Here is a 24,579-nt window from a genome sequence, read left to right as displayed (position 1 = left end):
GGGGGGGGGGAGGAACGAGTTGATGATAATATAACGGAAATGAGAAAATACAGATAAATACTGATATATGTATACTAGACGCTATAAACTTTAAATATATTCAACAGCTTTTAGGAGAATAAGAGAACAAGAGAACAGGAGAACAGGAGAACGGGAGAACAGGAGAACAGGGAACAGGAGAACAGGATAACAGGATAGCAGGAGAACAGGAGAACAGGAGGACAGTTGAACAAGAGAACACGAGATCAAGAGAACATGTTAACAAGATAATAAGAGAACAAAAGAAAAGGAGAACAGGAGCACAGGATAAAAAGAAAAGAGGAGAACGGTAGAACAGCAGAACAGGAGAAGAGGAGAACAGCAGAATAGCAGAACAACAGAACAACAGAGCAGCAGGACAACAGAACAAAGGAACAGGAGCACAGGAGAACAGGATAAAAAGAGAAGAGTAGAACAGCAGAACAAGAGAAGAGGAGAACAGGATGACAGCAGAACAAGATAACAGTTGACCATGATGATAGTAGATAGGAAAACAAAAGAACAAGAGAACAGGAGAAAACAAGAACAAGAGAACAGGAGAACAGGAGAACAAGAGAACAAGAGAAGATGAGAACAGGAGTACAGGAGAACAGGAGAACAAGAGAACAAGATTACAGCAGAATAGATGAATAGAAGAATAAGAGAACAAGAGAACAAGAGAACAAGAGAATAGCAGAACAAGAAAACAGCAGAATAGAAGAACAAGAGAACAGCAGAACAGCAGAATAGCAGAACAGCAGAACAGCAAAACAGGAGAACTTTACATCATTTGAACAGTAGGACGGGAGAATAGAAGAACGCTATACACAAGCAGATCAGGGGTGGCAAATTAAACTTTTCCCCCCCCCCCCCTCCTCCCTCCCCTATTTAGATAGATGAACTGCTGGTAGCTCCCTGGTTGTATATTAGCTGCTGTAGGACCAGGTTTAATGTATCCATGAGTTGTATAAGCTTCTCCCTTAACCCGGTTTCTTCCAACTAATTCAGGGTTTATTATCTTATTCAGTATATCTCATTAATATTTTATTTTTTAACATTTTTATCATTTAAGTTCTTGTAGAATGTATATTGATTTTAGAATAAAATTTTAGAAAATTTCTAGTACAAAGCTTTTAAAGCGCTTTGCACCCATCTTTGTTTTTAAATTGTGAACATTTGTAAACATTGTAAAACGAAAACAAAGAAAAATTCCCGGATTTTACAAAACAAAAATCGTGGATTTTCTAAATTTAATGACAATCAAATTTTTTTGGAGGCAATATTTTGTAACTTTGAACATCCGTTAACCTTCCCTAGGGACATGTGAAGTCCCACAAAAAATTTGGACCCGATCGGTATAGTTTGAGATCTAGATATTTATTATCTCCGTATCGAGATTATATTAATTGCACAAAATTGTTTACATGTATTAAATAAAACTATTTTACAACAATATCTTGCAATGTTTAACAGTTTTTGATTTTCTTTTAGTTTTAAACTAGTTTTTTTGGAACATTAATTGATTAATAGCAAATGAGAAAGAAAAAATAAACTTGATAAGATTGTAAATTTAAAAAACTGAATTTGTTTCCTGGTTTCTTTTCTGTCGGTCGAACAAGTTTTCTAATTCGGTGCATAACTCTTCAATCTCAATCTAAAACAAATAGTAATATTTAGAAAATAATGAAAAATTACCAAGATTGTTTAGAAAGATCCTAAACTCTCAATGTGATTTACAGCATATCTCCAGTCAAGTAATCAGTGTTCTGAGCTTGGTTATTAGTGCCCAGGATGATTTGCAGCAGAATTTGAGCTGCGGCTTAAATTTGAGACGCGGCTTAAATATGGCTGTTTCCACTTAAATTTGTATTCAATGTTTCAAGATTGAAGACGGCGCTCAATTGAAACCGGTTTTTTGTGGATTTAAGACGCGGCTCAAATTCATTGAATTCTGACTCAGGATAATTTGCAGTATCCCTCCGGTGGATTAATTAGTGTTAATTAATCCTGAGTGTTGATTACCAACCCTCCAGTGGAATCTTTATTCCCTCCGGCGGAAACAATTTCCCTCCAGTGGCCTCCGGTCCACCGGAGCAAGGGAATGACAAATCCTATTTTCTTACATAAACGGTTTTAGTTTACAAGTCCAAACTTTAAATCTGATTTTCACATATATCGAATTTTTGTATTTTCTATTAAATACATTTTTGTAAAGTATTTATATTGAATATCAAAATAAAAAAGTATCTTTCGCTATTTGAGAGTTTAAAATATGTTCCAATACAGAGGCAGGAAATGGGAAGACGACTTTTAGAATCAAGCTAAAACTTTAAAAAGTCCAATGAACATGAGACACAGCTATTATGCAGGGTGAGCAGACCCATTTAACTAAATTTGTGAGTTAATAAGTGTATAGTAAAGCCATTTGCTAAGAAACAAAAAAATGCTATAATGTCGTCTTTCTATTCCATTGTTTTCTGGTTATTACTGTTGTTCAGCTTAATCTACCTATTCATTAATTACCTGTCTGATCTTTTAATAATCAATACAACCAGTAAAGTATAAAAAGCAAGGTTAAAAAATGAGGTGCTTACTCTCGATGCGCTCCAAATGTATGGGAAATGTCGTCTCCTTAACATCTATATAAAGTTGTAATCTCTGTTTGTCTGTCTGTCTGTTTTTTTTTGTCCGATCATAGCTCAGGAACCCCTGGACCGATTTGCCTCAAATTTTGATTGGGGAACTCGGGAGCTAGACACATGGAAATGTTTGAAGCTCGGTGGTAAGATTCTAAGTTGATTATGTCGACATTAATTGCGAAAATTGAGTTTCCCGTTAAAATTGTTCAAGTGCGGGTAAAAGGCGGGAGTAACTTTTAGTAATCTGAGTAGCACTGAGATCCCAAGCTGATAGATAGATAAAAATCCGTTAATGACGTCACTCTCAACCGTATAATCAGTGACGTCATATATGAGGATTTTATCAATAAATGGTTTGGAAACGACATTTCCCCTACATCGAGCGCATCGAGAGAAAGCAACCTTATTATACGACCTTGATAAACAGTATCAAATATAAATCTAACCTGTTTTTCTTTGTTATTTTCTTGTATTACAGTGAGTCCAGTTATTCTTGTTCGTATCTCTGCAAACAGCTCAACTAAACAACATCATTATACATTCTTTTTTTTACCTTAATATATATATATATTTATAAAATAAAGCTCTTCACTCAAACATATGTATACGTATATCTATATAGTTATATATAAATTTGTATATATGTATATATTTATAAGAATGTTGTGCTGAAGAATGTCAAACATGAAACACAGTGTCCAGCAATAACCAATATTAATAAACAACAGAAAATGTTCCAAACTTATTTTAAGAAGATATATTTATATATATGTTAGCTATAGTTGGTCAAAAATCTGGGCATAATTGTCTTGAATTTTTAAGGAAACCCCAAAAAATAGGATTTTTTTTTAAATCAAAATATATTTTATCAAAATTCGAATTTAAAAAAATACATATTTTAAAATTCTATAGCCAACGCCAGGAATTTTATACAGTACATATATTTCTTTACTAGCTGAAGGGCCCGGCGTTGCCCGTGGAAAACAAAAACATTAAAATCTTGAAAGAGAAAAAAGAAAAATTTGAAGAAAAAAAATTATTTGTAAAATAAAAAGTCGAAATTTATTTAGCATATGACACTATACCCGGCCAGCCATAACTGTCAAAAAAAATTTCAGTCCATTCGGTCCAGCTATTTGGTCGGCCAGATAAACATGTATATGAATGTGTTGTTTTATTATATAAATAAGCCTGAATATAGTATTACAGGATTAGAAGAATATTGGAGGGTTGGATGGTTATAACCGGGTTTCTATATAAATGATAAACAAGGACATGGAAAATCTTTTTTGAGATCTAGATATTTATTATCTCCGTATCGAGATTATATTAATTGCACAAAATTGTTTACATGTATTAAATAAAACTATTTTACAACAATATCGTGTACATACATTTTTAAAAAATTAAGAAGAAATCAATTAGTTTACGGATACACTTTATCTTTTTTTTCTTGCCAAAATTAATGATACATTTATATTCAAGTATTGATAAGGCAGCAGTTCAAGAGAAAAAACAAACTACATTATTTATAATAGGGTAGCATATCTGTATGCAATAAGACTGAGAGATATTACAAACACAGTTTGTGTTGTCGCATATTAGAAAGTGCTAAACATAACTTTGTGCATGTTTTCAAAATACATGCGCGGGAGCTAGTTTTCTTTTTTAAATTAAAGAGAAATTATGTTAGCTCATTAGTTTTGAGACTATATAAACTAGGTAAAAGAAGGAACAGTATAATTAAGAATCATACTAACGAGGAACATTGATGGTTCTTCATTGATATCTAGGCTACATAAACTAGGATATTGACATGGAAAATCTGAACTTGTTTGGTGGGTAGTACAGGTGTGCATCAGCACAGAAGAACAAAGAAATGTTTATAAGTCACAAACCATATATTCAAATATGTTTCAAAAATCAACTTTAAATAAAAAAAGAGTTTTGATAAGAAAATACTCAATGAAAAACAACAAGAACCTCCTAATGTTCTAATATTTGTTTACATAAAAAGTGTAGGTGTATGGCTGTGTATGCCTTATGTTTTTTCTATTTTTTTTCTAAAATTTCTGTACAATCTTTTGTATAAATATGGTATATTGGATCCTGGTTTATTTTTCTTGATTTTATAGTGTATACCTAGGAAATTGATGCTTTCAACCCATTCCTCGTTCTCTTTCAGGCAGGTCTTCAGTTCTAACAATCTTTCAACCAGACTATAGTAATAAATAATAAACCAAGTTGGTATTTTCAGAAAAATCATCATGTAAAAGTTTACTCAATTATTAAGTCTTTTATATTTATAAAACTGTACAAAAAATCTGATCATAATTTATGTTTTTCCAATTGACTAAATATTATTCACATTGAGAACTAAATCTAATGTGTACATCCAAGAAGAATAAATGCAAGAGCAAAAAATTGGCTTGGTTTGTAGGATATTTAGCTCTGGTCCCGTAAAGAAATATATCCAAAAAGCCCTTCTAAGTTTCTCCCATGGTAAGATTTAGAGATAGAGCTTTCAAAACATCTATAAATTATCTTACAATCAATGATAAACAAATTTGGTAATTCGTTTAGTAAATGCTTCTGTTGGGTTTCACTATCTTTTACAAAACCGACCCATAATTGTTATGATTGTAGCCTTTTCAGGCTAAAAATAGGAAAAATAATTTTTATCTTTGACTCTCATTCAAAAACCCGTAAAGATATCTGCTGATCGAAATTGTGAATTTGTTTATCATGGCTTTAAGATAGTTTACAAACGTATTGAAAATTCTAGCACCAAAGCTGACCGTGGGAGAAGCTGAAATGTGATTTTTGTAAATATTTCTATTCGCGCATAAATCTATATAACCTACCAGTCAAGCCAATTTTTACTTTTTCATTTCTTTTTCGTTGATGATGTTAGATTTTGCTCTCAATGTGAATTAACCAATATTTGGTCAAGGAAAAACATAAAATAGTCAGATTTTTTGTACAGTTTGATAAATCTAAAAGACCCAATATTTGAGTAAAAATTATAAAATGTTAATAACAATGGAAGGTTTTAAAACAAAATGTTATCTTAATTCAATGAAAGGGACTGTTGTCGGAGTTTTAGGGGACCCTTCATTTTTTAGAGAGACATTTCCGATTTACAACGGTACCCTTGAAATCTTTATTGGATCAATAATGTGTTAGATAAAGCCGTTTTATGGCTTAAAACGTGTTTAATCCTGACAATTTTTACATTGGTTATGAAGCAAGAAATACGCAATTTACCATTGCTAAAGAAGCCAGAAATAAAAACAATAATTGTTTGAAAAAAAATGTTGATTAAAAAGCTTGTGACTAAGTCTAAATTGAATTTGTTTAGTACGAATGGGTATTTTAAACCAAGGTTCTGAAAGAGTTGATAGAACTGTTCATTGAAGTGGATTGAACAAGATACAAAGGAAACTTGAAGGAAGGAAGGAAACAATAGATTGAGATTTAGATTCTAGGTTTCCAGGCGGAAGAAAGAGATATATTCAGGGTGCAGGGGGGCTTGAAATATCTAATATTTTTTTAACCAACGGTGGACTGATTTTTTAGGACATCACCTCGGTTACATCAATAGAGAAAGAGTAGTTCAACTATCCATATCTAGTTTAACTACTTCTTGAAATTTAAAATATTCCAATCTGGTGAATCTCTGAGTCGCTTCCCAACTGTACCCTTCAAACCTTAGTCTTGGATTTAAAAAATTAGGATCGATATTGTCGTTTTGTAGTTCTACATCTAGTCTGCTTTATTGGCAGTTCGTTAATTTTCATTTGGAATGACAATGATATTGCATTCATCGTAAATCAGACAGAGGTTTAAAGGGTACCTTACCGGAAATCAGACAGAGTTTAAAAGGGTTCCTTACCGGAAATCAGACCGAGGCTTAAAGGGTACCTTACCGGAAATCAGACAGAGGTTTAAAGGGTACCTTACCGGAAATCAGAAAAAGGTTTAAAGGGTACCTTACCGGATATCAGACAGAGGTTTAAAGGATACCTTACCGGAAATCAGACAGAGGTTTAAAGGATACCTTACCGGATATCAGACAGAGGTTTAAAGGATACCTTACCGGAAATCAGACAGAGGTTTAAAGGGTACCTTACCGGAAATCAGACAGAGGTTTAAAGAATACCTTACCGGAAATCAGAAAAAGGTTTAAAGGGTACCTTACCGGAAATCAGACAGAGGTTTAAAGGGTACCTTACCGGAAATCAGACAGAGGTTTAAAGGCTACCTTACCAGAAATCAGACAGAGGTGTAAAGGGTACCTTACCGGAAATCAGAAAGAGGTTTAAAGGGTACCTTACCGGAAATCAGACAGAGGTTTAATCTTACCGGAAATCAGACAGAGGTTTAAAGGGTACCTTACAGGAAATCAGATACATTGCCAATCATGCACTCCCTTCAAGAGCTATTACCTGGGATTATATTTAGTATGAAGAAGAAGATCCTCCTTTCCTTCCGCTATATCTCCTATTCTCGTCACAGCCCTGACAATGTTCTACGTTTAAAGAAAAGGATTAATATGAACTGTAGAATCTGAGAATAAACCCGTTGTGTCTTCTATCTATATTTATAAAGATGTAACCTCTGTTTGGGTGTCTGTCTGTTTGTGTGTTTGTCCGATCATAACTTAGGAACCCCTGGACCGATTTGCCTCAAATTTTGATTAGGTAACCAAGATTCTAAGTTTGGCATGGGTCTACTTTCAAAGAAAAAAAAAGGAAAAATCGTAGTATACGACAAAGCGCGGGTAAACAGTTCCCAAGCTAGTTTATTATAAGCAAGTTACATCAATTTAATCTATCCATTCCACTTGGATTCCATGTTGTTTTATTTGTTTCAAGTATTTAAAAAAAAACTAAACTCTACTTAATTATCATTTGTAAAACAACTTGGAAAGAAGCTGAGTTTTTGCCAAAAACTCTGATTTTCTAATCGCAAAATCTTCGCAACCAAATGTGGTAGACCTTAGATTTTCAAATATATGGTATTTGTACCTGCACACATCTCGAATTACCAAATCTTTGTTTTCTGTCGACCTTGTCATATCTGGATACCTTGAAAATAGTTTATATGTAAACTGAATTCAATCAGATAAAACAGAGTTCATGAAAATGGGAAGAAAATAATGAATATTGTGAAAATTATTTTGGACACTACTGTTGGTTTTTTTTAAGTTTGCCAGTATTCATTATGTTCAGATTGGTCGAAGAACTGATCTAAGGATTTTGAAACTGTCTTGTAATGATTTAGATAATATACCTGACATGAACATTACAAGCTGTAAAGAGAAGTGGAGTAGTTTTCTTCAATACAGCTCTAGCACTTGCTAGTTCATACTGCATCTCATTATCCTTAGTATATATATAGATATACATCATAGGTATAGTCAATTTATTATTCAATCAAAAAAAACAGATATTATTATATATATATTATTCCCTCCCCTGACACCATGAATTCTCTACCTTAAGTTCTGCTTGTCGTTTCCCCGCCTGTACTCCAAGCTGATGAGCGGACTTCTGAAATCTAAAAATGGAATGATGGAATTATTTATAAATTAAAAAATTTAATTTCGTTTATTTAGCTTTATTATTACTTACGAAATTTACAGATTTTAGCTCAGAGAATAGAGTGGTCTATTTTTATAAATTTTTATTTGTTTTTTAATCTTTTTTAAATATACCTTCTCATTCCTTCCATCAGATCAGGCGGACTCCGTAAATGTCTTTTAAATCAAATATTTAAATATCTAAAATAAATTCAGGGAAATTCAGATCAATTCTTAAAAAGACCCCAAAAAGTTGTAAAAACATGTAAAAATTTCTTTACAATTCATATCTTTTAACATGGCTTTATAATTAAATACTACAGTTATATTTATAATGTCAAAGATAAAATGAAAAGAGATAAACTGAAGAAATTAAGTCGAGCAACAAATTTAAATTTTGTATCACTATATTTTGTCAACCTGGTGGCGTAAATCTTTGTTACATCAAACTTAGATTATTTATTCTAACATAATTTGAAATATAATCAGATCTACGATATTCGACTGATTTAAGATTTAATGATTAGAAAATCAAAGTTTGTGACAATGCGAAGACTAAATTCTTTCAGAATATCTTTTTTTATATTTCATCTTTGATATTTGATATTATTATTAAGTTTTTTAGTTCTAGTAAGTGAAATGAATACAAATGTTCTTCCATAATCCATGCAGATTGAAATCTGCTTCCTCCATCATTACTCATATTACAGGGTTTCCCACAAAGGATGAGATTGCCAAGCAGATCTATCAATCTCAAGGTTAAAATAAATCTTCTGTCTTGAAGATAGTCTTTTGATGGCTTATTTAATGGTTTAGCTGTAGCTGTAGCTGTAGGGGAAAACGCAACCTTCATAAAAGCATCAAATCCCTCCCCTCTTCCTTGGAGAAAAAACGGTTTTATTTCTTATATTTGCAATTTAAATATTTCCTGAAGAATTCAATATCATTGTTAACACAGTAGACGGCACTCATCAACACGTGGACATCAATCATATCCGCGATAATCAATAATCTGAAATATATTTGCATTTTTATTGATCCTATCGTCGGTTTCCAATGACGGATTAAGCATGGGTCCCATTATTGCATGATCCAAATCAGTGCGAGGTTTTCCGTCAACGTCTGTGGTATTCATACTCGTACCAGCCCATCTAGTGAACCCAGTGTTTATTTGACCTGCAGTGTGTTTTATGCAAGAAATCTAGGCGTCTAACATGTTATGCATCAAACAAGGCCTGATGACCAATTAGATAAACAAGCAGAATGATTTTTGTCTTTCCTTTTTTTCCCTACGAAATGCTGAATAGGATTTTATATTACTGTGTCCCAAACTCAAACCCACCCCCGCCCCCCTACTTATTGTTGTCTTTTCAAGATTTATGAACGAAACACACACAAATCTTGAAAGAACGACATCTAGTGTCCTATCTGTTATTTTAATTAATCTATGGACATAAGGTAAGAACTCTAAAAATCTTGTATTCCTCCTAAATCCCCCGGGGATTTCCTTGTTTTATTAAAGATTTAAAGTATAAATGGTAATTTCTATATAAACTTATGAAAATACCTTGCTACTGATGCTAAAAGTTCTCTGGCACAGAAGACCATATTATTTCGTTTATCCTGAAAAAAATATACTTATTACGAATGATTTATATACAGGGTTACCCACAAAGGACGAGACTGAAGAGACGATTGTACGGAATTTGTTTAATACATTTTCTTGCATTCAGGGTTTCTTGCAGACCAAAACTTGCTTATTCGTGTGCTTAGTCATTTAGTAAACCATCAAAATACTTGATTGAATCCAGAAACCAAAAATCAAGCTGCTTCAAATTGTCATATTTTTAGAGTTTTTCACAGGCTCATCATTTTTGGGTATTCCTGTATTATGAAGTGATTAAAACTCATAATTCTGAATAATTCTAGGATTATGTAAATTAAAAGAAAGGAGTTCTGGCTAATGATATCAATATTTTCACTTCTCAGTTGTGGTCTTTCGTTTACAGAGTTAAATATCCGATTCAAATTGGTACCCTCCCTCTATCTGAGTAAAAATGAGGAATTTTCCTATTTTTTCTCAAAATTTCCTAAATTGTCTCTGCACCATAAATCTGCAAGTCCCTGTTAAAGAGAAACCACAACTATAGAAAAATAAGGATTTCTCATTCATCCATGATCAGACAAAGGTTTCAATAAGACTATTATAAACTAGAACAAGCCACCTGCATAATTCAGGCAGACTTAATATTACGTCATTAATCTCTTAAAAATAAAAAATGGTGAATGTATAAAACCTGTGAACATGGATCTGAAGCAAACTCGTTTGCACTCACAGTCATTGCTGTTCCACGAGCTCTAGATATTAAAATAGTTGAGAGCATAAACGATATCTTTATTCATATATCTTAGTTTTTAGTTGGTTTGGTTTCAAAGGTTACGACGTCTGGTTGCAATGATATATGTATTAGAAATTGATTTCCATATCCACAGAAGACACTTTTGAATTTTACGCAGAATCTGCTTGATTTCTTAATTTTGGATATCAACAGTTTCCCTATTCTGTTATTTGTTAAAAGCAAAATTCCTAGGCTTCTGATTGGCTGTTCCCGGGATATCTGATAGACACTTCAAAATAAATCGAATAAAGATTAGATTAATCTGTAGATTAACATGAGATCGAGATCAAGCATTCATCTCGATTTCTACAGTACAATAGTTCTCTGATTGGTGAGATTACCTAATATCTCCTACTGCTATTATAACATCTTGTTTAGCTTCTGGAACCTCAGTAGCAATACTTTCACCCCGCCAAACAAAATTATCCGTTGCAACCTGCATCAAACAAAGTATAGAAAACTCTGAAATAGGAAGACGACTTTTAGAATCAAGTAAAAAATATAATAAGTCCAATGAGCTTGAGAAATATCAATTGTGCAGTGTAAACAGACCCATTTCATAAAATTGATGATTTAATAAATGTCTGGTAAAACTATCTGCTTTGTAACAACATCAAATACACTTAAGTATTGCTGTAATGTTGTCTTCCTGTTCCATTGTTTTCTTGTTATCGATGTATATAGTAATTGTACTCTTGTGAATCATGCACGCCACTTTAGGGCCGGTCACTTAAAATTATGTCTACAATTCGTATAAAGTATAAAGTGTGCCATGTGCAAAAACTAAAAAATTTTAAGTTCACTTGAAAGGATCGATTGTTTCCAAAAAACTTTGTCATCGCACATTGTAAACAAAGTAACGCTTCTTTTTCTGTTTTACCAATTTTAGTATAAATACAGTGAAACCCTTAATAACAAACACATCGGAAGAATTTATCAAATGTCGTCTTGACAATTTTTCAATGAGTTTTATACTGTATTATGTAAATTTCAGTATTTGCGAAAATAAATAAATAGCCATGAATATGCGGGAACAGTTTTAAAGAGTTCCATATAATCATTTAATTAAAAAACTAAACAATATTCTACTGCAATATTCTATTATCAGAAAGTGAAGAATACGACATTTGATAAATTCTTTCGATGTATTCGTTATTTAGGGTTTCACTGTATTTCTCAATTGTATTTATATATTACTAGCTGAAGGGCATAGCGTTGCCTGTGGAAATAAAAAAATGAGAAATGAAAATTTCGAATTTTGAAAAAAATATGATTTAAAAAAATAAGATTTTTGAAAAATAAATATTTTAGAATTTGTTTGCAGGGTACCCATTGGTTCCCTCGAAATAACTCAGCCCATTTGGTCCAGACGTTTTGGCCGGCCAAAGGGAACATATAAAACTGCGTAATATAAGGGTGAAGGGGGTTGCATTAGAGTGGGTTGAAACTTATTTAAAATATAGGAAGCAATTTGTAATGGTAAATGGAAAGATTTCTGAATTCTTAAAGTCTTTTAACATTTCTGTTCTACAGTGGTCAATATTAGGTACATTATTGTTTTTGATATGCATAAATTAAATACATAAGTATAATGCCCTACTTAACGTATATTTTGTTGATGACACGACAGGTCTTTGTTAAGGCAAATATTTGAATGAAATGGTCCCTTTTGTCAATCAAGAGTTATAAAGAATTGGAGTTTGGTTGCGCTCTCATAAACTTGCAATAAATGCGGGCAAATCTAAAGTGATAATCTTTAATCTAAAGGGTAAAACCATGGTAAAACCGTTGATCCTTATCTAAACTTTGTATGTAATCTCGTCTATCAATCCTGATCTGATTTATCCTGGTAGAGAGAATAAAAATTCTATTACTTGTCCTGCTTATAAAGTCCTTGTAGCAAATATTGTGTCATATTAAAAAAAAATATTTTTCATTTAAAATCATGATTTTTCTTGTAAGTGTCTGAGTACAATGTACATATTTGATTTATGGATGAATAATGAATATATTTATATATATGTAAATTGTAAATTAATTATTGTGATTTATATTAACCAGAATAGATTTCTTTTTATTTCTAATCAGATGTGTTGACTTACTGAATATCCGATTGGTAAGGTTAGTTTTTTATTGTTTAAGTNAAAATTAGTTCAAAATTTAAAATGGAAATTAAAAAGAATTCTTAAAATCTCTGGTAATTTTGAAAGCAAAAAAAAATGGCAGACCACATTTTGGAAAAGTCTAGGCTTGGTGTTAATTATTAATATTGCTTTCGAATGAGTTCGCCATATATTTCTAGAGGATGACATATTCTTCCTAAGTGATACTCAGTTCAAAAATTAGACACATATACAAATACTAAATTATCAAGCCAGAGATGAAAAATTATCAATAATTTTGTTTAATAATAAAAACTTTGGTTTAAAACTACCTGCAAAGCTTGAACTAATATCATGGCTTTCTTCGAGTGTCCTTTCTTCTTTCTTTTACCAGACCTTGGGTTGACAAGTTTTCTATAGGATACCAGAAACTTAACATGTGAAATCTATGGATTTCAGGCCCCAACGGGTGCTGAGCTGAGGTTGATAGTAAATGAGACGGATTGCAAGTGAGTTGATAGTAAATGATCTTGCTCCTTATATGGAGTTACTCAGTGAATCTATAGACTCTACGCAGATATTCTCAATATGCCCCTTTCTGGGTCTAGAGATTAATTCACCAAATAACGACAATATGCTATTAACTTGCCTTAGACAATGTTGAGATTATTACACGAATAATAATGATAAATAAAACATAAAAATAAATTAAATTAATGACATATGAAAACAAAACACTGTAACGACAGTAAACACGAAAATTCTTAAATCTGTAAATAAAAAGTCTAGTCTTCCATACCTGATCTAGAAGCGTCCAGACTCCATTAGGCCCCCTGTAATCCGGTATATTAGCACTAGTTGATATCCCTGCTCCTGTATATACTACTAGACGTTTAGATCTAGAGATAGCTTCAGCTAGCTTCATACACTTCTTCTTCAATACATCCATATCATCCTCGTACTCCTTCATTCTGTCCTTCTGCTCTATACCCTTACTCTTCCGAGCCCTCAACAGTCAACAGTCAACATTTGGTTAATAGGATGTATTTTAAAGGATTTTCAACATTATTTAGGTTTCCTTTATCATCATTAGTCTTGCATGCAAAATTTAAGTTTAAATCATATTTTAATGATAACCGTTATTTGATTTATCTTGTATTTAAGGGACTGGAGGCATTATTTCAAGAGGAGCAAGCCCGACTTACATCTTTTAAAACAATTCCAAAAATTGATATTTTATTCCTATAGGGGTTTTATGACAAAGCCCCCCCCCCCCTTTCCCATGTATAAACCTTAAATCCTACCTGAGCCCCTGAACAATTTCATCGTTGTCCTCCAGTAAGTCTACCTCCTCTCTTGTCAATTCTTCATCTCCTTTCTAAAAATTATGATAACTGATTTGGTTGTTTATCGACAAAGTGTTCAACTTCTGAAAAGGCAAAGTTAGATATGCAGGCGCAGTACCGACCCCCTAGCCTGTCCTAGCCGCAGCGCTTGACCCAGAAATGGTCTTAACCTAACATAACTACGAAAAATAAATGTATATAATTTTGTTGAAAAGTGATTGAATTTGAAAATGAAAATATCAAAAACAATGTCGGTTCACTGTTGTCAAGAAAGAGCCTATTGTGCGAATTGTGCCGTCAGGTGACAAAACGCTTAAGATTTATTCAATTTCACTCTCCCATATTTTGGGTCCGTCCTAGTATACGATTTTTGAACCACACTCCTATCAATTTTGTACATGACCATTAATTTTAAGCTATTTTGAATTATTTCAGGGTTAGGTGAGGTTTAGACAATTTCAGGACCGAGCGCTGTGGCTTGGGCAGGCTAGGGGCCGAGCGCTGCGGCTAGGACAGGCTAAGGGGCTGAGCACTGCGGCTAGGACAGGCTATGGGGCCGGGTGCTGCTGCGACATAGTTATTTATATCCATGTTTTACACATAAGATCCATCTACAAAATTGATAAGAGGGGGGGGGGGGGGGGGGGGGAAGGGGTCCAAGAATCGTATACTAGGGAATTACCAATATTTTTTTTTTGTTTATATTCATAATTAGAAATCACTAACATGAAAGATTTCCCAGATTGAACTCTTCTTATTTGATAAAATTAGACAGTTTACCTTGATGATTTTAGATAGCGTGGTTTGTAATGTTTTCTGCCGTTTGGCTTTCTCTGCCTCTTTATCAATGCTTCGTTGTCGAAGCACTTTTCGTTTCTCCATATTTGATCCCTGATGTTCCTCGCCACTCAACAATCTTTTATAAATTCTATTTTTCACATTCTCAATTGAGTGTTTTCTGTGGGTACTGTAAAATCATTTTATCTGAAAATATACAGAATTAGTTTCAAGAATTAGTCTTTGTATTTCTCTTATTGTAACTGGACTAAACTTTTTCATCAGACAAAGACACCATAGAGTGAAACCAATTCGAGGCATCGGCTTAATTTATTTTGGTTTTTGCTTGGTAACAAAATATATAACAGTCGGGTTCTGTCAGATTAACTTTCTAGTTTCACACTCACACTCTACACAATACACGGCAAACACCATAAATTATTTTTTAAACAAACACCAACTACACCAACCTTCATTCCATGGAAATCAATTCTTAACGTGAAACTAAAGGGAAAAGGAAGAAAAATACATAAGAGTTTTATAACCATGTTTGCGTACGTGGAGAGGGGAGTTTTCTCTGTATTTAAGAGGAGTTAAGATATAAAAATTTCTTAGATTTGTTAACAAATAAATTTTACCTTATATCAATTATTTAGTTCTTTATGATTATATAAATCAATTATTTAGTTCTTTATGATTATATAAATCAATTATTTAGTTCTATATGATTATATAAATCAATTATTTAGTTCTATATAATTATATAAATCAATTATTTAGTTCTATATGATTATATAAATCAATTATTTAGTTCTATATGATTATATAAATCAAGTATTTAGTTCTATATGATTATATAGATCAATTATTTAGTTCTATATTACTATATAAATCAATTATTTAGTTCTATATGATTATGTAAACCAATTATTTAGTTCTATATTATTATATAAATCAATTATTTAGTTCTATATGATTATATAGATTAATTATTTAGTTCTATATGATTATATAGATTAATTATTTAGTTCTATATGATTATATAGATCAATTATTTAGTTCTATATTATTATATAAATCAATTATTTAGTTCTATATGATTATATAGATCAATTATTTAGTTCTATATGATTATATAAACCAATTATTTAGTTCTAGATGATTATATAAACCGATTATTTAGTTCTATATGATTATATAGATCAATTATTTAGTTCTATATGATTATATAGATCAATTATTTAGTTCTGTATGATTATATAGATCAATTACTTAGTTCTATATGATTATATAGATCAATTATTTACTTCTATATGATTATATAGATCAATTATTTAGTTCTATATGATTATATAAACCAATTATTTAGTTCTATATTATTATATAAACCAATTATTTAGTTCTATATGATTATATATATTAATTATTTAGTTCTATATGATTATATAGATCAATTATTTAGATCTATATGATTAAATAGATCAATTATTTAGTTCTATATGATTATGTAGATTAATTATTTAGTTCTATATGATTATATAGATTAATTATTTAGTTCTGTATGATTATATAAATCAATTATTGGATATTTCTTATTTGGCTGTAAAAGGTTTAGTGTTTAATTCAACATGTTTTTCTGTGATTTCTTTTAAAGACAAATCTTTCTACACAATTTATTTAAGTATATACACTATATTTTAATAAACGTACTGATTACAACAAACATTGAACTTCAACATCAAAATGCAAATTTTTAGTAAAAATCAAGTTTACAAAAGATAAAAGAAGACATAGCTTTGATAACAATGATCAGATACAGTACAGGGTGTCCCACGAAACATGGCATTTAGTAAATAGTTAATTTTAGTTAAAAAAAATTTTTTCTTAATTATCTTTTACTTGCAAATCAATTTTAAAATAACATTACTTCCATATAATATTTATATTGATCTTTGGTATCAAACAACTTAACAAATTGTGGAAAAAGACATTCACCAACTGTCATGTTTCGTAGGACACCCTGTAAGTAACTCAAAGGTCAATATATGCAATATGCATTATGCATGGATAACAAAAAGGGTGACAAATTAATTACAACCTAAAGCTTTTTAAATATTACTATCCAAATCTTTAATTCAATTCTGAAGGAAGCCTAGAATAAAGTTTTTATACTAAACTAATTGATATGACCATGTTTCTTCTTGCTTTCTTTTGCCGTTTAATGGACATTTAAGTATTTTGTTAAGATAAGTTAGTCATCAAATTAAATACTTCAAAGAGCATGTTCGGGTTTGCAAAGATAAAGTAAATGTCTTCTAATCCTTTCATCTTAAGTGCTATGTGTTAGAACTTTTGTGTTTTAAATCTGGAGATCAAGCCATGATCTCAGCAGCATTTTATCTGCAGCCAGGGGGGGTACTTAAATCCATCTTAGATATCCCAAGGTTGTCGTACATGGTCATTGGTCGTCAGAACAAGCATTGATCCTCGAAAGCATTCAAGATTAACAATACTCTACTCAAAGGGTTTGCCCTCCGTGTAGATCTGTTCACAATTATTTTCTTTTCAGTGCTCCGTAGTAATTTTTTACATTATCATTTATCACCGCCTTTTGAGTAATCTGAACAGGTAAAAGGACTGTATTTTATCATCCTCTCCGCCTTGTTGATGATCTGAACAGGTAAATGAACTGTGTTCTATCATCTTCTCTGCCTTGTTGACATGATGATCTGAACAGGTAAAAGGGCTGTGTTCCGTCATCTTCTCCTCGTCTTTGTTGATGATCTGAACAGGTAAATCATATTCTCCGCCTTGTTGATGATATGAACAGGTAAAAGGACGGTGTTCTGTCATCTTCTCCATCTTGTTGCTGATCTGAGCAGGTAAACGGACGGTAACCAATCATATTCTCCGCCTTGATGATAATCTGAACAGGTAACTGGACTGTGTTCTCTCATCATCTCCGCCTTGTGATGATCTGAACAGGTAAATGGACTGTGTTTTATCTATTCTCCGCCTTGTGATGATCTGAACATATAAATGGGCTGTGTTCTGTACTCTTCTCCACCTTGTGATGATCTGAACAGATAAATGGGCTGTGTTCTGTCCTCTTCTCCGCCTTGTGATGATCTGAACAGATAAATGGGCTGTGTTCTGTCCTCTTCTCCGCCTTGTGATGATCTGAACAGGGCAATGGGCTGTGTTCTGTCCTCTTCTCCGCCTTGTTGATGATCTGAAATGGTAAATGTAGTGTGTTCTACCATATTCTCAATCTCCACATTATAGTGATCTGAAAAGGGACCACGTGTTCTGTCATCTTTTCCTCCTTATTGCTCTGTCTGTATTGGTGAAGGAACTGTTCCCTTTCATATACTTTTTGCATACACTGCCCAATGAAGACTTTAAAAGGACTGTTTCATTTTTTCCTTTTTCTTCAGAGTGGTCTTAGGGACTTTTATCCTATCATCTCTTTCTTCTAAGTGCTTTGTATAGATTGAGAGACTGTTTCCTAACATCCTTCAGGTGCTTGTTATATGAAACTCGACTAAACTTGAAACTGATATTCCTTTTGCACAACTTCCTAAATATAAAAAAATATTTCTATCCAACATTTTTCGGAAGCCAAGAACGTTTGTTATACTAAACGCTTTCGTCCATCAACAGTTTAGTCATGAATTTGAGTATATGTTAATCATGAATTAAAATATGAAAAATGCCGAGGAATGAACAAAATCAAAATTGATTCCCCAGATTTCTTAAATCTCCGAATATAATTCATGCAGCCCTTTAAAGAATCAAAGAGCGTTTACTTTAACACAAAGCAAAGCTGGGTTTCCAAACTAGTATATAAATTTTTTTTTACCTTGTCAGTTGTCTGAACAATCTTCTTTCAGATATCACCCTTCTCCACTGCAAACAAGAACAGTTAGAATATTGTTAAAAGGACTCTCATAGTATTTTCTAGTGACCTAACTTTTCCGGACAAAGTTTCTGAATTTCGACCTACCATAACCTTTCCTTGGGTCATGAGTTACAATAAAAAAGTTGGTCTGATCGAAGAAAAACCTAGATGTAAAGGATAAGACCCAGCTCATGTTTATCTTTATAAAATATTAAGCTCTGTTTGTTTGATTCTATAGCCGATCTTACTCATGAAACCCTTGACCGATTTGCCTCAAATTTTGAATGGGATTGGGGAACTTGTTAGAACCACGACAATGTTTTTAAGCTTGGTTTAAAAGTTCAAAGTTGAAAATTTAAGTTTCCATGCAAAGCTGGGTTCCTAAGCTAGTCTTAAATAAACAGTAATCATGAACCCCTGGACCAATTTGTGTCAACTTTTGATTCGGTAGAACCACGGAAATGGTTTTAGCTTGGTTTTTAAGTTCGAAGTTGATTTAGATTCACTTTCTAGTCAAAGCTTGGTTCCCAAGGTAGTCTTCAATAAATTCATGTTACAAGAATATATTATATCAGTTCAAAACTAGATTTTCATTTCTAAGGACTGATGATGATGTAATTCATCTCCTACTTTGGGAGTTGTAAATTCTACAGATAGAGAACACTTTTAACCAATTCTGAATTTTACAGGAATATTCTATTTACCTGTTTGCAGCACAGTTCTGCGGCTAGGAGATCTTTAAACTCCAGATTTCGAAATATTTTCTCAAGAACATCATCATTCAAATCTTCAGTAGACATCATTCTCAGTCTTTGGGACTGTTCATCACCATCTGTTTCAACATCGTTAACGTCTTCTACATCATCAACATCATTAACACCGTTCACACCATCAGCACTGCCAGCCAGTGTCTATCGTTTACAAACTACATTTTTCATCTGCAAGAAATAAAAATAAATATAGTTTAAACATTTGTTTCTTAAATCCATATAATATTTATTCATAGATTAATCTAAAGTAAATTGAAAATAGTTGATTATTATTAAAAATGAAGGAGATGAATGTTTGCAGTATATACCTGGCTATACTGTCTGATTTTTAGTACCATTTAGCATTTATATGTCTACTAAATATCCACTGATATCCAGTGATCGATGATTTGTATCCAAGATATCCAAGTATCCAAGTCACTTAGATGGAACTAATGTCTGACAGGTTCAAGGGAAGAATTATAGAATCCGTTAAAGTTGAGTCTCAGCAACAAATCCTAAATTTATTAAGAACATAAAAAAGAGCTGAAAAGATAAAACAAAAAAATAATTGTGCAAATCAAATCAAATCATATTCTTAAAAATGCTTTTACCAAAGTTACCAAAAAAGGTCAAATATAGTTTTACCAGTAGCTAGAAAATCCAAAATGGGCTTGTATATACTGCACAATTGATGTGTTTATGTTCATAAAACTATTTAAATGGAGTCTTCTTTTCCAAAGTTTTATGGATTCCACTAAATTATTTAAAGATTAAAAATATAAATCTAAAGAGAACATACCTGAAAATGAGGTTCGTATCCTCTGGAGCACAGTTTAGTTACAAGATCAAACAAGAACCTAACATTGTAGAATAGTAATATATTGTTTTTTTTTCTTCTGAATATCCCCCCCCCCCCCTCTGTCATAAAAAATAGCACATAACTGTGGCAAACATTACAAATTTAAAATTTTGTCAACTACCTTTTCAATTCATCAATACAATTCCACAAATAAAAAGGTATGTATGCATTTAGAAAAATGTTAATTGAAAATGAGTTTGAAAAGAAACAGTAATGATGATAATAATAATAATATTATAATAATAATAACTGTGTACGAACCTACTAGTTTTCTGAAAGGTTTGATACTGTTTCAACATTTCCTCCTCCTCCAGTTTACCCAACCTGACAGACCCGTAGCTAAAATTTAAAATAAAAAAATATTATAGCGTAGTCGTTATAATTTCACTGGTAGCTTGTAGAAAAACAAAATGAAACACAAACCCTTTTGAAATTTTGAGTTTATCATATGGATTGTCGGTTGAGTGGTCAAATCATGAAATGTTACAATTGAAATAATATTTGCAAAAACAAAGAACTTATGATGTGTGAGTGTGGGGGGTGTGGGGGGAGCGCAGAATCACACGTTTTAGGAGATCAATTCCGTTCTTTACCTTATCGTAAGTTTTTGCATATTATTTTTAAATATTCTTTACCTGGAGAATTTATTGATTGAGATAAATATGCTGTTTATAATTTTCATGAGAGGAGCTGCCTTCTGGTTCAGTAAACATCTGAATAAATAATAATAATAAATTACTCATCTCATGTAAACATCTAAATATATAGTTATATAAATTATTCTTTCTCATTAAATAAAGGAAATATCATAATAAACAAAACTCACTTCTCTTATCATGTAGAGTACTAACATTAACATCGAAATCAGTCTACTATAAATAACTACAATTCGACCAAAATTAACATGGCCTGATTTTTGCGGACTTATTGATACGACTTTGCGGCATTGTAATTTCTCTAGTTTTCTTTCTACCCACAATGTTTGCTTTCACATAAAAGAAATAAAAACCTTTTTTTCTAATCAACAGTTATTCCGACAATAGATTATTTATGAAAACCTGCAAGATATTAATATAAAATCTACTTTAGTTTATTATATTAGTTTAGTTTATTATATTAGTTTAGTTTATTATATTAGTTTAGTTTATTATATTGAACCTGAATACAACTCTGTTGATGTACTTGGTGTGGAACCTAATCAACTCGTCCAGGCAGGTCACCTTGCTCGTCAGGTTCACCTGGGGGCAGAATTTTATCTTGTCTGTCAATCTGGTCTTGTCTGGTCTGGTCTTGTCCTATGTCCTTGTATACTTATGTCCTAGTATTCGTCCCCTTGTGTTAATGTGTCCTTGTGTCCTGTGTTTTCAGTCTTGTGTGTCTTGTGCCTTGTCTTTCCATCTACCTGTCTTTGTATAATTCTGTCCCCCTATCTTTCTCTCTGTATTTTATTCTGTCTGACTGTCTGTTTATCTGCCCTGTTCACCTGTATGTCTCTCTGTCTATCTATCTGTCTCTCAATCTATCTTTATTCTATGAGTACCTGAAACTCAAGCCATGAAACATCTAATACTTGTGCAGCAACATAGGAGTGCAGGTTCCGGATAAAATTCAACATTTCATGTCTAAAACATGAGATTTATGTTATAAGAAACTATAGAAGAAAACATTTGAGATGAACTCCAAGTAAGATAGAGTTTAAATAACATTTTACAAATACAAAATAAAAATATCTTTTTCACTGGCATTTCTCAGCAATATTTGTATCAATCAACTACCCGGATGCAGTACACATTGCTTGAGTGTGTAAGAAGTTACGAACAGAATAAACTTTAAAAAGTTCACTAGAAAATGAATATTAATAATGTACTTTTATCCCATCGGAATCGAAAATGGAGTTTTTTAACCAACTTTGAAGTTAGTGATAAAAACCATAGAATTTTAATAAAAAGTGGTGGAAAAGATGTCTTTATCTAACCTGATAATATTAATCCTATGATGAGTATAGTTCCTGGTTCTTCTCTCCTCTCTCCGTCCTAGGTTCTCATTACTCCAATCCTGCTCCAACCCAGCCAAACAAGTTCTTAGGTTCAACATAAAGTCCAGGACCGTTGAATACTTTTTCAAAACATCCTTAAGAAAAAAAGTGTTTAAAACGTGACAGAAAGATTATATATTTTGCTGTTGTATCCTGTTATCTGTTAACAATCTGAGATAACTCACAATATCTGATAAAATAAGTCCAGTGCTTAGGATCCATTTCATTTTGATGCGGATTCGCCCTGGAAAAAAAGAGGACCCTGATCCAGATCCGGATCCAGGTCCTGATTTTTTTTTAATCAAATGAAAATTTTTACACTTTTTCTTCTTCTTTTTACTTATTTTATTCGCTAAAACTTAGTAAACCCTTCAAAGGTTAAAAAAGTTTTTTTTATCTCTTACTTGTTAACAATTTTGATTTGTGTTTTGAGAGTAACATTTTTGGTTTTTTGCCCCTTGGATCCAGATCAAGGGAGCCAGGAAGCCAAAATGTTACGGATCCAACGGATCCAAATTCTTTGCACTAAAAATACATTTAAGCACGGGAAAATCTATTTGTTTTCCTTAACAAAGCTTGCCAATCAGACCGTACACTTCCAAGGCGCTCTTATTTCTTAAATATAACTTCAACTGTAAACATTATTTCTATAAAACCTTCCCGTGGGTCACAAGACAAAAGTTCCAACAACTAAGATATGATGGCTTTGCCTCAAACTCAAATTTTCTAATCCCTATTCCTTTCCAACTTGATTTTTAAAACCTTTGATATTTCAAACTTGGATTATTTGATCTAATAAAATTCAAAGTTTGAAATATCTAAGGTCTACGACATGTGGTTGCAAAGATATTAAGGGATTAAAAAATAAGAATTTGTGACAAAAACTCAATTCCTTTGTCCCTGGTCGACTTTGAACATCAACTGAACAAACATACAAGAAAAATATATGTTCAGATTACAACCCATCGTACCTCTGAGAGTAGAATGTTAGCTGGCCACGGAGCTCTATATCTAAGGCTGAGTCCAGGGATGCCAAGGTTCTGCTCCGGGTTCTCCGAGAGACCGAAGCTAAGGTTTCGGGAGAATGGATCTCCGGTACCAAGGAGGGAGGCGCTCAAGGCTGTTTCTAGAACTCTAGAAATGTAATGGTTAAAAGGTTAAGACACATCTACTGAGGTCAAAAAATATAAATTTAAATCTTTTCATAACTTGCTCAGCTGGTTTCTCTTCCCCACTGGTGGTTTAATGACAATTATCCACAGCAACCACTAAGTATCTCTTGGCGGATTTCTGGTTTTTTCCCGAGATTTAAAATTAAATCTTCAAATTTAAGATTTATGAACGAAAATTATCAAAATTAATTATTTCAAAAATAGGAAACTACATTTAACATGTTAGATATAAATTCAAGATGAGAATAAAGATTTAATGATGGATATGGTAGGATTGGAACAGTTTCCTAAATTAGAGATATTTAAATTTCTTATTCTCTTTTAATATTCATAAACTTTTTATATTTGCTTTATATGATGTTTTTTCTTCCCCCGTGTGATGAGTTCATCAAAGATTAATCTTGGTTAGCATTGTATACCTAAATTCCTATAACTTATCATCATTTAGATACAAACAATCTGTTACAAACAATCCATATATCTGTCTCATTTAGATACAAACAATCTGTTACAGATAATCCATAAATCTGTCTCAAGTATTTTAGTCCAAATAATCTGCCACAAATTGAAGACTTACAAATTCCATAAAATCTTTAGATAAACTGCTACTTCTTCTTTACCTATTAAGAGACGTTGGGCAGAGAATGAGTGGCGGAGGAGCTCCATAGTGAATATGCTCCCTAATCTCTCCAGCTAGCTCCCCTGGCTCCCTAATTTCTCTACCGAGGTAGCAGAGGGATAAAACCAGCTGCCGGCCAAACTCTCCATCTGCCAGCAAGAGGTATCTAGAAAAACAAGGTTAAGGACCGAAGGCTTAATTTCATGTAACCATTCATTTTAAAATTATCTGGTGGTTTTTTCTTAAAAGAAATGATATCTCTCAAAATCCTTTACAAACACTTGACTCAATTACATTATCCTTGTTAAATATGTTAATCTTTGTTGTGAAATGTAGTTTATTGAGCTAAGCATTATTTTTCGTCCACTCGTCCAGG

At 32.3% G+C, this 24,579-nt stretch overlaps 3 protein-coding genes across 3 annotated transcripts in view; all 3 read right to left on the bottom strand.

Annotated features, from left to right (window-relative positions):
- LOC111707224 (catenin alpha) overlaps positions 1 to 15,431 on the bottom strand; it is a 19,253-nt gene extending 3,822 nt beyond the window's left edge. The window contains exons 1-17 of the mRNA XM_023480283.1: positions 14,869 to 15,431; positions 14,047 to 14,120; positions 13,497 to 13,749; positions 13,075 to 13,173; positions 10,982 to 11,076; positions 10,539 to 10,599; positions 9,809 to 9,864; positions 9,170 to 9,253; positions 8,377 to 8,418; positions 8,159 to 8,219; positions 7,953 to 8,044; positions 7,688 to 7,747; positions 7,106 to 7,177; positions 4,800 to 4,876; positions 3,104 to 3,177; positions 1,610 to 1,672; positions 934 to 1,017 (exon numbers count right to left, since the gene is read on the bottom strand). Coding sequence (XP_023336051.1) covers positions 934 to 1,017; positions 1,610 to 1,672; positions 3,104 to 3,177; positions 4,800 to 4,876; positions 7,106 to 7,177; positions 7,688 to 7,747; positions 7,953 to 8,044; positions 8,159 to 8,219; positions 8,377 to 8,418; positions 9,170 to 9,253; positions 9,809 to 9,864; positions 10,539 to 10,599; positions 10,982 to 11,076; positions 13,075 to 13,173; positions 13,497 to 13,749; positions 14,047 to 14,120; positions 14,869 to 14,970 — 1,449 coding nt within the window. The 5' untranslated portion in view covers positions 14,971 to 15,431. The remainder of the gene's footprint in view (positions 1 to 933; positions 1,018 to 1,609; positions 1,673 to 3,103; positions 3,178 to 4,799; positions 4,877 to 7,105; positions 7,178 to 7,687; positions 7,748 to 7,952; positions 8,045 to 8,158; positions 8,220 to 8,376; positions 8,419 to 9,169; positions 9,254 to 9,808; positions 9,865 to 10,538; positions 10,600 to 10,981; positions 11,077 to 13,074; positions 13,174 to 13,496; positions 13,750 to 14,046; positions 14,121 to 14,868) is intronic.
- A 1,424-nt stretch (positions 15,432 to 16,855) lies between these two features.
- LOC111707229 (F-box/WD repeat-containing protein 11) lies at positions 16,856 to 19,711 on the bottom strand. The gene is made up of 3 exons (XM_023480289.1): positions 19,471 to 19,711; positions 18,728 to 18,774; positions 16,856 to 18,445 (listed from the first exon to the last, which is right to left on the bottom strand). The coding sequence occupies exons 1-3, from the start codon at positions 19,567 to 19,569 to the stop codon at positions 18,328 to 18,330; spliced, it is 264 nt and encodes an 87-aa protein (XP_023336057.1). The 5' UTR covers positions 19,570 to 19,711; the 3' UTR covers positions 16,856 to 18,327.
- Positions 19,712 to 19,803: 92 nt separating this feature from the next.
- LOC111707218 (gamma-tubulin complex component 6) lies at positions 19,804 to 24,369 on the bottom strand (the record flags this gene model as incomplete). The annotated part of the gene is made up of 9 exons (XM_023480274.1): positions 19,804 to 20,033; positions 20,318 to 20,375; positions 20,639 to 20,716; positions 21,013 to 21,090; positions 21,536 to 21,615; positions 21,918 to 21,999; positions 22,353 to 22,507; positions 23,384 to 23,546; positions 24,205 to 24,369. Coding segments are annotated over 9 exons (925 nt in total), but the record flags the coding sequence as incomplete, so codon positions are not given.
- Positions 24,370 to 24,579: the final 210 nt, after the last annotated feature.

Source organism: Eurytemora carolleeae, unplaced genomic scaffold (assembly GCF_000591075.1).
Source record: "Eurytemora carolleeae unplaced genomic scaffold, Eaff_2.0 scaffold591, whole genome shotgun sequence".
Lineage (NCBI taxonomy): Eukaryota > Metazoa > Arthropoda > Copepoda > Calanoida > Temoridae > Eurytemora > Eurytemora carolleeae.
The sequence above is the reverse complement of the archived record's forward strand: the minus strand, read 5'-3'. Positions and strand labels throughout refer to the sequence as shown.